This window comes from Gigantopelta aegis, chromosome 7 (genome assembly GCF_016097555.1).
Source record: "Gigantopelta aegis isolate Gae_Host chromosome 7, Gae_host_genome, whole genome shotgun sequence".
NCBI lineage: Eukaryota > Metazoa > Mollusca > Gastropoda > Neomphalida > Peltospiridae > Gigantopelta > Gigantopelta aegis.
In genome coordinates this window covers 29,313,200-29,328,325 of record NC_054705.1, presented here as the reverse complement: position 1 = coordinate 29,328,325, position 15,126 = coordinate 29,313,200, and the positions used below count along the sequence as shown (strand labels likewise).

Here is a 15,126-nt window from a genome sequence, read left to right as displayed (position 1 = left end):
AACTAGTAACTTGTTTATTATTAATATCAATATACATGAACTGCAAATTTATTTAAATGTCAACACTGTTCAGGGCTTGAAACTCGCCCAAAAACATTGGCCCAAAAAATAATGGATGTTGGCAAATCATAGTAAGCGAACCACGAACCATGAGCAAAATTTTAATGTGGAATAAATATATGCAAGACAAATATTAATAGTTGCTCATATGTTATAGCTTTAGAGAAAATTGACATAATAATATTATATGGCCAACTAACACTATTTTTTTTTTTTAAATTTAAGTTGCCCAAATGGGACATCGGTCACATTTGGTGACCTGGCCACAGGCCGTTTCGAGCCCTGACTGTTTAAAATGCTTAAGTTGGTCATACATTTTTGTTTTTCTTTCTCGCACTGGTCCGTCTGTCCTGGTTGGTGCTGGAGTCTCTGTGTCCCGACTGTTTCCGGCCTCGTGACTTGGATTCATTTCTAGACGGCTGCTTGCTCGTCTTGGCTGCAGGCTTTTCATCTTTTTGCTTTTTTGTACCAACAGTTGGGCCAAAGAAGCTTCTGATGTCCTAAAATAAGAACAGCAAATGTACAAGACAAGAATAATTCACTTGTATGTTAATACTCTCTGAAAGAAAGAAAGAAGTGTTTTATTTAACGATGCACTCAACACATTTTAATTACGGAACCTTATATGGCGTCAGACATATGGTTAAGGACAACACAGATATTGAGAGGAAACCCGCTGTCGCCACTTCATGGGCTACTACTTCCGATTAGCAGCAAGGGATCTTTTATATGCACCATCCCACAGACAGGATATCACATACCACAGCCTTTGATATACCAGAGTCGTGGTGCACTGGCTGTGACGAGAAATAGCCCCATGGGCCCACCGACGGGGATCGATCCCAGACCGACCGCACATCGAGTGAGCGCTGTACCACTGAACTACGTCCTGCACCCAATACTCTCTGAAGTGATTGATCACATTTTTTCCAGTAATGTGTGTATTGGTAATTAATATGTTTGTTTTTTTTATCAGGGAACTTGAAAAAGATCAATGTAACTTGACCGTTTGATTACAGCAGAAGTCTTATACTACAGTTTGGTAGGCAGCGATTGCGCAGAATTTATATAAATTGGTCTCTGATAATTGATAACTGTCCAAACATCTGTCTATCTCTTGGACTATGCTACCATAAGTAGCAATGCTAACGGCCGCCAGGGTGCTCGCTACCACCATGTTTTAGAAATAGGGAATTTCCAACCTCACAGGGTGGGATGTAGCCCAGTGGTAAAGCACTCGCTCAATGCGAGGTCGGTCTGGGATAGATTCCCGTTGGTGGGCCCACTGGGCAATTTCTCGCTCCAGCCAGTGCACCATGACTGGTGTATCAAAGGCCATGGTATGTACTACCCTGTCTATGGGATGATGCATATAAAAGATCCATTGCTGCTTTTTGAAAAGAATAGTCCAAGAAGTGGCGACAGCAAGTTTCCTCTATCAATATCTGTGTGGTCCTTAGCCATGTGTCTGACGCCATATATGATATAACCATAAATAAAATGTGTTGAGTGCATCGTTAAATAAAACATTTCTTTCTTTTTTTACCAACCTCACAATGTTACGCTAATTAACTATATGTTTAAAAGCAGAATGGGACTGATTTTAGTCTAATTTTTTAAGGGGAATTCCCTACACTTGACATAATTTAACATCAGAAACACTGAAATTGGTAAACGTGATAATTGAAAGTTATGAATAAATCGCAAAAAATGAAAACAGTTGATCACGCTGAATAGAAGTAAGCAAATGTTTTATTTAACGACGTACTCAACACATTTTATTGACGGTTATATGGCATCAGACATATGGTTATGGACCACACAGATATAGAGAGGAAACACACTGTCACCACGTCATGGGCTACTCTTTTCCATTAGCAGCAAAGGATCTTTTATATGCACCATCCCACAGACAGGATTGTACATACCATGGCTTTTATTACACCAGTTATGGAGCACTAGCTGGAACGAGTAACAGCCCAATGGGGCCACCGGCGGGAATTGATCCTAAACCGACCATGCATCAAGCGAGCACTTTACCACTGCACTACGTCCCACACCACGCTGAATAGATTACTTTAATTTATGGAATTTTTAGATATATCTTCTACCACATTTTGCCTTATATTTGATCATTAACCCCTGTACTTTTTAATACCCATTTGAAGTGAAGTGGTATTGCCCGATCCAAGGAAAGATAACCCAATTCAAGGACGACAGCAAATTATTGAAAAATTATCAATAAACTGCTAATTGCATGATAATATTTATGGAACTTGAATTGGCTTTACAATCTGAATTAGTTGTGATGTATTTGCACTGCTCACAAAGCTTTTTCCAAATAAAGAATGAAAAAATCACATTCCATCTATTCAGGAACGACAACTCTTACACACTGGGAATAACTGCATATGTCACATCATATAAGATTAGTTGGACAATACATTGTAGAATTAATCATAGTATATACAGCATTACATATTGTGTACATATTGAAATCAGCCCACTCCTGGTTTACTGTAATAAAACTTGTTCAATAAATTGTTACCAACATCACAGTAGCTAAACTGACCAAACTGATCAAAGCTAAACTGACCAAAAACCTAAGATTTAATTAAGTAAGTCTACTTTTATTATGGTCTTCAGGGGTGCACAAATGTGAAATTGTGATGGTTGCCCACTGGGCAACCAGTAGCTGGAGTTTGGTTGCCCAACATCATCTCTTGGTTGCCCATATATTTCATAAAAAGTTTTATGATATAATTTTGAACTGTCATTAAAATAAAATTTAAAATGTTTTTATTATTATTATTACTTATCAGTTTAGTTTTATTTCTTTTTTAACATTATTTATCTACAGCTCATCTTCGCTTAGGCTGAAAAAAAGTTTGTTTTGTTTAACAATACCACTGAAGCACATTTATTAATTAATCATCGACTATTGGAGTAAAATACATTAGAGACATTCTTAATAGTGTATATTAAGGCTACTCCTTATGGCTATTGGAGTAAAATACATGAGAGACATTCTTAATAGTATATATTAAGGCTACTCCTTATGGCTATTGGAGTAAAATACATCAGAGACATTCTTAATAGTGTATATTAAGGCTACTCCTTATGGCTATTGGAGTAAAATACATCAGCGACATTCTTAATAGTGTATATTAAGGCTACTCCTTATGGCTATTGGAGTAAAATACATCAGAGACATTCTTAATAGTGTATATTAAGGCCATTCCGTATGGCTATTAGAGTAAAATACATCAGAGACATTCTTAATAGTGTATATTAAGGCTACTCCTTATGGTTAAAAGTTTGTTTTGTTTAACAACACAACTGAAGCACATTTATTAATTAATCATCGACTATTGGAGTAAAATACATTAGAGACATTCTTAATAGTGTATATTAAAGCTACTCCTTATGGCTATTGGAGTAAAATACATCAGAGACATTCTTAATAGTGTATATTAAGGCTACTCCTTATGGCTATTGGAGTAAAATACATCAGCGACATTCTTAATAGTGTATATTAAGGCTACTCCTTATGGCTATTGGAGTAAAATACATCAGAGACATTCTTAATAGTGTATATTAAGGCTACTCCTTATGGTTAAAAGTTTGTTTTGTTTTAACAACACAACTGAAGCACATTTATTAATTAATCATCGACTATTGGAGTAAAATACATTAGAGACATTCTTAATAGTGTATATTAAGGCTACTCCTTGTGGCTATTGGAGTAAAATACATCAGAGACATTCTTAATAGTGTATATTAAGGCCACTCCTTATGGCTATTGGAGTAAAATACATCAGCGACATTCTTAATAGTGTATATTAAGGCCACTCCTTATGGCTATTGGAGTAAAATACATCAGAGACATTCTTAATAGTGTATATTGAGGCTACTCCTTATGGCTATTGGAGTAAAATACATCAGAGACATTCTTAATAGTGTATATTGAGGCTACTCCTTATGGCTATTGGAGTAAAATACATCAGAGACATTCTTAATAGTGTATATTGAGGCTACTCCTTATGGCTATTGGAGTAAAATACATCAGAGACATTCTTAATAGTGTATATTGAGGCTACTCCTTATGGCTATTGGAGTAAAATACATCAGCGACATTCTTAATAGTGTATATTGAGGCTACTCCTTATGGCTATTGGAGTAAAATACATCAGAGACATTCTTAATAGTGTATATTGAGGCTACTCCTTATGGCTATTGGAGTAAAATACATCAGAGACATTCTTAATAGTGTATATTAAGGCTACTCCTTAAGGCTATTGGAGTAAAATACATCAGAGACATTCTTAATAATGTATATTAAGGCCAATCCTTATGGATATTGGAGTAAAATACATCAGAGACATTCTTAATAGTGTATATTAAGGCTACTCCTTATGGCTATTGGAGTAAAATACATCAGACATTCTTAATAGTGTATATTAAGGCCAATCCTTATGGATATTGGAGTAAAATACATCAGAGACATTCTTAATAGTGTATATTAAGGCTACTCCTTATGGCTATTGGAGTAAAATACATCAGAGACATTCTTAATAGTGTATATAAAGGCTACTCCTTATGGCTATTGGAGTAAAATACATCAGAGACATTCTTAATAGTGTATATTAAAGGAAACATGTCACGTAAACCATATTTGGCACCAACCATGTACAAGTAATTATAAATTGAATCACCTAAAAAAAAAAATTATAAAAAATTAATTACTTAAAATATCTCCATAAAAGAACCCCAGATACGAGCTCTTAGCGGAAATTGCCGATCTTTAATGAGCAGGGCAATCACGAGGTCCGTGACGTCAGAGACGCGTCGCTTGATCTGAAGCCTTACACTTAAAAGCATTAGTCCGTACCACTCATAAAGAATCTAAGACTTGCACAGCTTACCAAAACAATGAGTGTTCGTTCGCAAAACGTTTTGCCGTATCAATATGAGCTGTTAGTAAATGAAGAAAGACACACATTTACTTACAACAGTGATACTGAAGAAAAAACTGATAGCGAGTCGGAGGGTGGAGAAACTAATGGTGCCAGACCAGACCGGTCGACCAATTTACAGCCCGGAGCCCGAAAGTAACCCGGAGACAAAACCAAAACTCGATGCTAATGCCGAGGTGTATACTGTTCATATTTAGCATAAAGATACACCTCGATATGATGTATTTAAATATGTAAAAAATATAAATGTAGGACAAACATTTTTGGGTGTTTTTTAAAAGAAAATGTCGCATTTTTTATGTTCGGGCTGTACATAATGAAATCTGTATGCACAGTGTAAACAAACGCTTTAATTTACGACAAGGCGCTTCACTTTCATTAACCTGGCTTGTAAAACAACATAAATGACTTGAGAGTATAATCAACTTTTAAACTAAATATATTTCTATTTGCATCAATAGAACGAAATGGGGTTATAGTATTTTTCTCTCATAAAAAAAGTAGCATATTATTAGGCCTATTGGTAGGGTGCGTTAGAGTAAAAACGACCACTCACGATACCCAATTGATAATTTTCTTTTCTTTGGTACTACGTAATTGGTCAGTTTTGTAATTTTAGATGGGAAAGTCTACTTAATCAAGGGTTTTCCAGCATTATTTACAGTAATGAAGCAGGGCGGCTGATAATGTCCATTAACATTGTACTATAGTCGCGACAGGTTACGCCACAATACCCTGTGATCTTTAAAAAACTGGCACGTATTTTGTACGTATGTCTAGACCGTGGTAATCACTTACCTGGTCGATACCCTGCAATATACACCTGCCAATCAGGAATCACATGTGCAGGCCACGGAAAGAAAGGACCAATTAACTAAAACAACACTCCGATTCTCAAGTCAGCCCGTGGATGAAACATAATAGTTATTTCGACACCGACAGTAGTGGTTTATTTTGTATTGAACTTCGTGTTGCTTTGGGGCTTCGGGCGATGAGGAACGTTTTTGTGACGTATTCCGCCCGAAGATTAAAAACATTATTTAAAATTATTATTGTTTTCTACACGTTTTTTAAAAACATATTTAAATGCATCGTACTGAGATGTATCCTCATGCCAAATCCCATGTTTGTATATGCCATATTTAATTACTTATTGACGTTTCCTTCTTCGGACGGTGAATACAGATTTTGTTATGTAGGCCTACAGCCCTAACATGAAAAATCTTTTTTTTTCCAAAAAAATAAATAAATAAAAAATTCTACATTTTTGTTTTAACATATATAAATACATCATGCTGAGGTGTATCTTTGTGCCAAATATGTACAATGTACAATGTACACCTCGTACACCTCGGCATTCGCAACCGAGTACTGTTTTTGTCTCCGGGTAACATTCGGGCTCCGGGCTGTAAATAGGCTGACACCAAAGTACTATGCGGTGTTGGTGTCCAATCTTTTCTTTTGCGATAAAATACACGCGTCTTTCTTCGGATACAATCCTTTGGAAAACCATAAAAAGACAATCCCGATCGTTTAAACTGTTTATTTTTACACCCAAAGGCCGCGCAGTACGGCACTGTTGGACTGAAAAGATCGTACGCCCCTTACTCCATATATAAACAGTTAACAACAATGGAAGAGTACAGCGGCTCTGACGTCACTTCCCTTTTTTTCCGGACGGTCACGAAGAAATATGCATAAATCGTACTTTGATACTGATTAGCGTAATTTCTTCATTTTAAGTTAACTAAACGTATGTTATTGTTATAAAGTTATTTGTATATTATTTTTATATCATTTTTCTTTTAAAATGAGCTATAATATGGTCTCGTGTCATGTTTCCTTTAAGGCTACTCCTTATGGCTATTGGAGTAAAATACATCAGAGACATTCTTAATAGTGTATATTAAAGGATTTGTGAACAGACCACAAAACGTTGTCATTTTGTTCTGCATTGCCATACTATAAGTCTAAAAACAATTTTTTTTTTTTTTTAACTCTTAATTTAGTGTAAATAGCTTAAAACAACAAAATAATAAGGCAGTACCAAATCCTTCCCGACTTTTAATGAGCTGGTCTGTCACGTGGTCTGCTGACGTCAGAGACGCTACTGCCAGCCAGAGGAAGTGAGAAGCCAGTTCGTACGCGTGTGTTAGTTTCACTTTAATTTCCGCGATTATTTCTGAATGGCAAAACGGTGGGAAGAAAACTTTCACCTGGACATACAGCCGTACCAGTTCGAGCCTTTGGCCCACGAACGAGCTGTTGAGAGCGAAGATGAAAGTGATAGCGAGCACGAAACCAACGACGGTATGGAAAACCGTGTTGGAAACATAAACTGGTAGAAATTATTATTAATTTTTTATTAATGACGTTCTTATTAACTACTTATTTCTACAAGGCCATGTATGTCATGTATATTTTGTTGCAGTAAATTATCGTATTTCTATATAAAAAAGAAATGTACTGTTTTTCCACAATCTTGTAATGGGATGTCAGAAATTTTCGCTTAGAATGCATTTTGCGAAAATACAATGTATGGCGATATGTTTTACGGTACAGGATCGTGCTATTTGGACATGGGGATTTTATTTGTTTTATTTTAGGGGAGGGTTTTTAGCCAAAAAACAAGTACCCATATATATATATATATATATATATATATATATATATATATATATATATATATATATATATATATATTATAAATACGTTTGCTGGTTGTAAAACTATTTGGTGGAAGTCATTTGGCTAGGGCCTAATGAATGTTTTACCTCGGCATTGCGTCTTTTCTGAAAAGCGGACCTAGGGCGGCGAATCGGCATCTCTACCGAATTTTCAACAAACTCCCTGTTGGTAAATATAGTCGGGACAGCAGTGCCTTTTAACGAGATTCTTGCATTGCTGTATCCCATCTTAGCCATTTCAACCGGGTCCCGAGCGAAAGCATCCTTTTCGAAATGTGCCGAACACAACCGACTTGTACATTTTGGTGTCCATCCCTTCTCACCTCTCTGACACCGATGGATCCAAATGTTCCTTCTAGAATCACCTTCCGGCGGAAACCTAAAAAAGCTGATTCCTGATCCCTTTTTTGATTGGTTTTGACATCCCCATGCCACACAGTAAACCATATTATAAAGGATAATTCCGTAATTTAACTCAGTGTTGTTCGAAGAAAGCACGCTTTTGTAATGGCAAACAATAGGCTACTGAATAGCGGTTCACGGTTGGACAGCGTCTCTGACGTCATCACGGAAATTGCCGATCTTTGCCGGTAAAATATGCATATTTCCCAACGATGTCAGAATTACGAATTGTACTGCTTTTAAGTAGTGAAATAATTTTTATATATTTTGTAAATTATTTTTTTAGTCATATTTGGCATCATATATTTACACAGTTACAATATTTAGACGCTGTTCACAAATCCTTTAAGGCTACTCCTTATGGTTAAAAGTTTGTTTTGTTTAACAACACCACTGAAGCACATTGATTAATTAATCATCGACTATTGGATATCAAACATTTGGAAATTCTGACTCATAGTCATCAGAGGAAACCTGCTACATTTTCCCTAATGCAGCAAGGGATCTTTTATATGCACTTTCCCACAGACAGGAAGGCACATACCACAGCCTTTGTCCGGTTGTTGTGCACTGGTTGGAACGAGGAAAAACCCAGTCAGCTGAATGGATCCACAGAGGTGGTTCGATCTCGCTTGGGCTGTCAGTCATAATACTTTGATGAACTCAGGGCTCACCCAGAATTAAAAATACCTGTAGCCAAAAAAATTGCCAAATGGGATTTTTATTAGCCATAATGAAAATGTTTTAGCCAAAATTGTTTTGTGTAGTACTGTATAGAGTATATATATATATATATGAATATGAAAATGCATCTTTTTCAGCTAATTATGTACAAACTGGAATACATCTGAATAACAAAATTATCCCCTGATCAAAATCAAAGACAGCAATAGGGGTAGGGGCAGTTAATATATTACTTTGATTTTTCAGTGGGTGAGGGGAGATATGCAGAGTTGGAAGCCAATGCCCTCTGCAAACACACCCCAAATTCTAAGGCCTATGGCATTAATAAAAATTTGAGAGCCAATACTCTTCTTCTTTTTTTAAACAGAGCTCATTATTTCTGTAAAATAGCAATCTTTATTTTGGTTTGAACTGCTTTTAATTCTATTTTAAAGTAACCCATCTATTCCACACCCCAACAATTTTGTAATTTGCGCCATTTTGTTGATTTCCACAAAATCTGATAAATGCATGTTGTTAATTTCAGCTTGTAAAATACGTAGCCTAAGAATGCCGACTTCACGTTATGACAACTATCCATTTACGTCAAAAGGTTTTGATTAAAAAGATAATGAATTCAAATTTACGGTCTTTTTAAAATCTAGCTAACTTTTAAGATGTCACCTCACAGTCAACAAATATATATATTTTATCTAACAAATATCATGATTATTTTTAAAGGAACACACCCTAGTTACGGCTAGTTGTTAACCATTACGGCGTTGTTTTTCGCTATTAAACCAATTTTTTCACAAATAAAATTGCACTTTACTTACCGTTTATTATTTAGAATATACATTTCCATTCACCTGAAGTGTTTTTTGGTAATCCTGGTAATCCTGGTTTTTGTAATACCACAAAATGCATTTTTTCTTATTTCTTAAAAATGCACGCATGTTTGAGAAAAAAACGTTGAGCAGACAAGGTCTAATCTATTTTTAGACGGGATATTTCCATTTCAATGTCACAGACGTTGGTATACCACGTGACCGTTATCATTTTGGTTCGGTTTGTTTTCTCGTGCACGGTTCGCGCAATGAACATCCGATTTGTTGTTGTTCATTTGTGAGATTTTTCGTCACAGTTCGTGAACATTTTCAGTAACAATAAAGTTCAGACAAGTAAGTGTCTCAATACAAAACGTTACAAACCCTTAAAACCAATAATTTTGCTAAGTCTTACAATATCTGGAGAGGGGATACAACCAGGACAGAACAGTTGGAACATGTCCAGGAGAGGTGAAAAGAACGCACCCCAAGTCTGTGCGCACTCTGTGAAATTTGTCATGATGTAGGCATTGTTGTGCTTCGAGCGACATCTACCGGTGACATCAGAATACTAACTTTCAAAATTATTTCAAGCAATTGGGACATGGGGATTCCCATGGTATTTATCAATATAAAACCTGCTTTTTCACTCCATTTGATAAAAATGTGATCTAAGTGTGTTACAGGTTTGTAGATTAACCAAATTATAATTTATTTTCGCTGGATGGAACTAGGGTGTGCGGCTTTAACTAATTGTATTCAGTGTACGTTTAACCGTAATTTGTATAAATAATGCATGTTCCTTTCCCACGATCGCGAAATGCATGAGTGCGAAATTAACAAAGACAACGGAAATAAACAAACGAAAAAGCAATTAAGTATTCATTGATGCGAACAACTATTTGGTGGTGTGTTGTTCTTTTTTCTCATAAATTTACATAAAGATTTACTTGCGTGTAATCGTATTGTGTAATGTCCGCAAACAATGTTTTTTGACACGTGCAAGTCTAGGCTGACTGTCAAGCGTGACCTATATGCACATTGAGAACAGCCAATGAACGTTTTCCTATGTGATTGGTTCCCGACGTGGACATTGGGTTTAACGTGAAGCGCATAAACCAGTTTAGCGGACGTTTTTGTTTTGCTCGGTCTAGCTGAACTCGGCCCTAGCCTACTTGTCTTTGGCCCTGAACTAGCATGTGTATTGAAACTGACACGCAATTTCGGTCCGTTTTTATTACTTTGGTTCAAAGACTTTACAAAGTTAAAATAACACGCTACAGATTTTTCAGACTTTTCTTTCATACATGTTGCCGTTAAAATTAATAACTGTGATTATTAAAATAAGAAACATTGTTATATGCTTTGAACTCGTCAAAATCACACACGGTGGACGCTGATTGGATGACAGCGTTAGGGTGGATATTTATATCGCCTGTCAGTCAAGTTATCAGTTTCAATACTTTTGAACTGCCTGTGACTGTCCCAAGTGTCGTGAAGTTTTGTTTTTCATTTTACTTGTTTTATGATTTTCTTGGTTGCCCCGGGCACGCGGACAACCGATTTGTGCACCCCTGGTCTTCATAAAGAATACACTTTAATGAATAGTTCCAGAAAATTTCATTAAAAAAATTATTAAGATACTTCTTAAAATACATTTTTTATGACTTAAGGTAACTTTAAGGTTGACTTTTTTCAAAAATTAAGTCAATTTTTCACTTATCTTCATAATTTGTGTTTTGTTTGGTCATCAGAGATTGAATGTATTTTCATTGGTATATAGTTTATGTTGATTTGACCAAGTGAATAAAATGTGTTAGCATTGCTACCATAAGCAGATCACAGTAAAACGAAAATAGGTAAATAACGAAACGGAAATGAGCATTTCCATTGTAACACAATGCAAGTAGATGTAAAATTGAGGTTCCAAAATATTTTTGCTTAATGACAGCCAATGTACATTGTTCCATCTTCTCGCACACTGCTTACCATAGCTGTCACATAAGTAATGTTTATAATAATTATAATTAATCATTTAACATAAAAGAATAAATATTATTCCCGCCGATCTTCTCTCCTTTTTGTATGATAATAAGAAAATACATTCTGTTCCTATATGTCCTTCTTTATTAGGTGCACCATGAATAATAAGATCCGAGCAGTAAGTAAACGTCCGCTTCACGGCGAACCAAATGGCTAGCGAAAAACGTCGGGATCGCGAACCAGTTAGATAGACAGTGAACGTTAGCAGCTGATCAATGTTTGGAGCTTACTTTTCATTGTTCTTAATAAACAACAGGAAAGGTATATTTTAATCAATGTGGAATTCTTATAATTTATGTTAGTGTTTATAGATGAAAGTATGAACGAGGTTTATAGGGTGTATACTACCAAATCAAATCCCATAGACAACAATAGTAACATATGTGGCTAAAACTCCTATCTGCAGCGTATCAATCGACATAAACGCGACGGATATACATACTACCACTCCTTACTCTTAAATAAAAAAAAAATGAGAGGTCAAACTGCTCATTTCTGAGATAACGGGTTGCGTCTATGACTACCCTAATTCCGCACAAAATACGTGTACTTTTTTGTACAGGTATCCCATACATGTTTCAAGCACAAGGCTACTTGACACAGTGGTACTAGATGAAATAAAATTGCATAAATTTTTTGCCTAGATGAAACTAATTCTTTTTACAACCAACACACTCACATTTATCACCAATCACAGGACTTGTGTTCACTTAATTCTCTGTCAAAAGTTCGCTGCACCTCGAACTTCTGGTTTAGTACTACCAAGAGTAACAGACCAGCCTGACCTCAAAATACACTAGACGTGGCAGAAGCGGATCCAAGGAGAGTGGAGTGTGCGGGTAGCGGGGGTTGGGGGAGGGTGGGATCCGTCCCCCATAAAAAAATATTCAAGTGCCTCCTATTTTACTTGTTTAATTCCCCCTCATTGAGGTGCTTTTTGACGAGTTAATTGATCCATGTGCCCTTTTCCCTTTAGTCCCCTCCCGCAAAATATTTCCTGGAACTGCCCCTGAGTGCATGTTGTCTCCACCACACTCGCCAGAACTAGACAAGCTTCGGTGTGTTTTGGGCCTAACTATAAAGCCATAATAAGTTATCTGTCTGTCTGCTCTGGTCTGTCTGTGTCTGTCTCTCTATCTCCCCTCTCTTCTCTCTCCTCTCTCTCTCTCTCTCTTCTCTCTCCCTCTCTCTCTCTCTCTCTCTCATCGATTCTCTCTATCGCTCTCTCTCGCTCTATCTCTCTCTCTCTACGACTCTATCACTCTCCTTACCTTCCCCACTCCTTACCATCTCCCCACCCCGTCCATATATTGGTGGAATACTGAACCAAAGCACTAGCGACATGTTTTCGATCAAGACAGAAACAACTCAAGTCTGTTGTACTTGGCCAGTCTTTACTCCTTAGAGAAGGTGTGTGTGTGAGTGCGTTCGGACGTGCGTATGAATGACCTAAATAATTTAATATTTCATCAAATGGGTGAGAATAAATTGTTAGAAGTATGCTGTTTTAGGAATACATGTCCTGGGAATGTTGACAAATTAGTGTACAGATTTAAAAAAATTAATAGAAGGCATGTTGGACTGAATTATATTTGATATGCAATACAAACTTGTGGGGAGAGGGCTGCGTTTTGCCTCTTCTCTCTCCCCTCCCTCCCTCCACTCTCCTCTTCCTCTCTCTCTCTCTCTCTCTCTCTCTCTGCCTCTCTCTCTCACTCTCTTCTCTCTCTCTTCTCTCTCTCTCTCTCTCTTCTAAAAACAGACTCCAAACCCTGAGTGAGTGTTCTCCAAGGCTCAATGGGTAAGTGTAAAGGTTTTACAGTTTTACGTCAAAACACGTTGCATTGCGAGACCGGCCTCGGTGGCGTCGTGGTTAGGCCATCGGTCTACAGGTTGGTAGGTGCTGGGATCGGATCCCAGTCAAGGCATAGGATTTTTAATCCAGATACCGACTCCAAACCCTGAGTGATTACGCCGCAAGGCTCAACCACTTGCACCGACCAGTGATCCATAACTGGTTCAACAAAGGCCATGGTTTGTGCTATCCTGCCTGTGGGAAGCGCAAATAAAAGATCCCTTGCTGCTAATCGGAAAGAGTAGCCCATGTAGTGGGACAGGCCGGGTGGGTTTCCTCTCAAAATCTGTGTGTGGTCCTTAACCATATGTCTGACGCCATATAACCGTAAATAAAATTTTTTGAGTGCGTCGTTAAATAAAAAAATTTTTTTCTTTCCTCTTTAAATGACACAGGAAGGTGTTCGAGGGGTGCCTTACCTACTTCCATAATTCAGAACTATAAATAATTTTTATTCAACTATTTAAACACCTAATGTTATCTCCGTCACGATACAAAAGTGGCGTTGATGACCGTTACGTAGATGACATAACAATTAATAAGTAAACAATTGTGTTCATATAAAGATAAAAGCCGAGTTATGTTTTTTTCATCAATATACAAAAAAATTATCAAACAATTTTGTATCTGACTTTTGGTTTGTAAATGACATGTAATAAATATACGCGCCTGTATCGTGTCCAAGAGTTAACAATATCGGCTATCATTTCAACAGAAACAACATGGCTGTCGTGGATATTAAAAAAAAACACGATCGCAAACTTGAAATAGCACATGGAAATAGTAGTTTTATGGAAATTCAATTTTTCTAGCACCACTTCGACTGAAGTAATCGTGACGTAGATGACAAGGAATGTGGGTATATTGACGTTTTAAACTGAAAACTTCCATTATTAAACTTATTTAGTAGCTAACAAATTATTTTGGACAATGAAGGATAATATGTTTCATGGGGACCTTCTGACAAAATACGTGTTATTTAAAACGTACTGGTTACACTTAATGGCTACCTTGTAAACTAGAAACCAGGCAATGGGGACAGCCGCTTTTTAACTACCTTCTTAAGGAAATATTACAAGAAAATGCCAGAAATATGATTTACAATCTCATAATAGTATAGATATTAAAACGAATTGTTTGCTAAGATGACACAAACAAAAATATTACTTGAAAATAGTGTGTTCTGAATTACCGATTATTTCAGTACTAAAGTTAGGGGACGCCAATTGCCATTTTAAATGCCGAATGACTCCCTCTCTCTTTCTCAGGGGTCGGATTGTAGCTTTAGATGCATTCAATTCATTTATTTCCGTCTATGAATTATACAGACAAGACAATAATATCAATCATCAAGAAAACGAAAAACCATACATGCTTATAATGGTTACAATATATCCTAGCACAATTATAATTATATCTAGTAACAATATTTAACAAGTGACAATGTCATTAGGTGAAGGGTCGTACAAACTGAAAGTAGAAGACGTCTTTCTTCCAACAATATAGCAATATTGCCCTACTCAGTGGTAGAGCGCTAGTCTCAGGTGCGATGGAATTGCCCCTATTCAGATTCGGTTTTTTGTTTTGCCGTTGTGTTTTAGGGGTTTTAGGGG

At 36.6% G+C, this 15,126-nt stretch overlaps 1 protein-coding gene across 2 annotated transcripts in view; it reads right to left on the bottom strand.

Moving 5' to 3' along the window:
* The window catches only part of LOC121377118 (replication factor C subunit 1-like), a 79,855-nt gene extending 68,157 nt beyond the window's left edge, over positions 1-11,698 (bottom strand). For both annotated transcript variants that reach the window (XM_041505004.1, XM_041505005.1), the window contains exons 1-2: positions 11,605-11,698; positions 375-560 (exon numbers count right to left, since the gene is read on the bottom strand). In XM_041505004.1, the coding sequence (XP_041360938.1) occupies positions 375-560; positions 11,605-11,607 (189 nt within the window). In that variant the 5' untranslated portion in view covers positions 11,608-11,698. The remainder of the gene's footprint in view (positions 1-374; positions 561-11,604) is intronic.
* Positions 11,699-15,126: the final 3,428 nt, after the last annotated feature.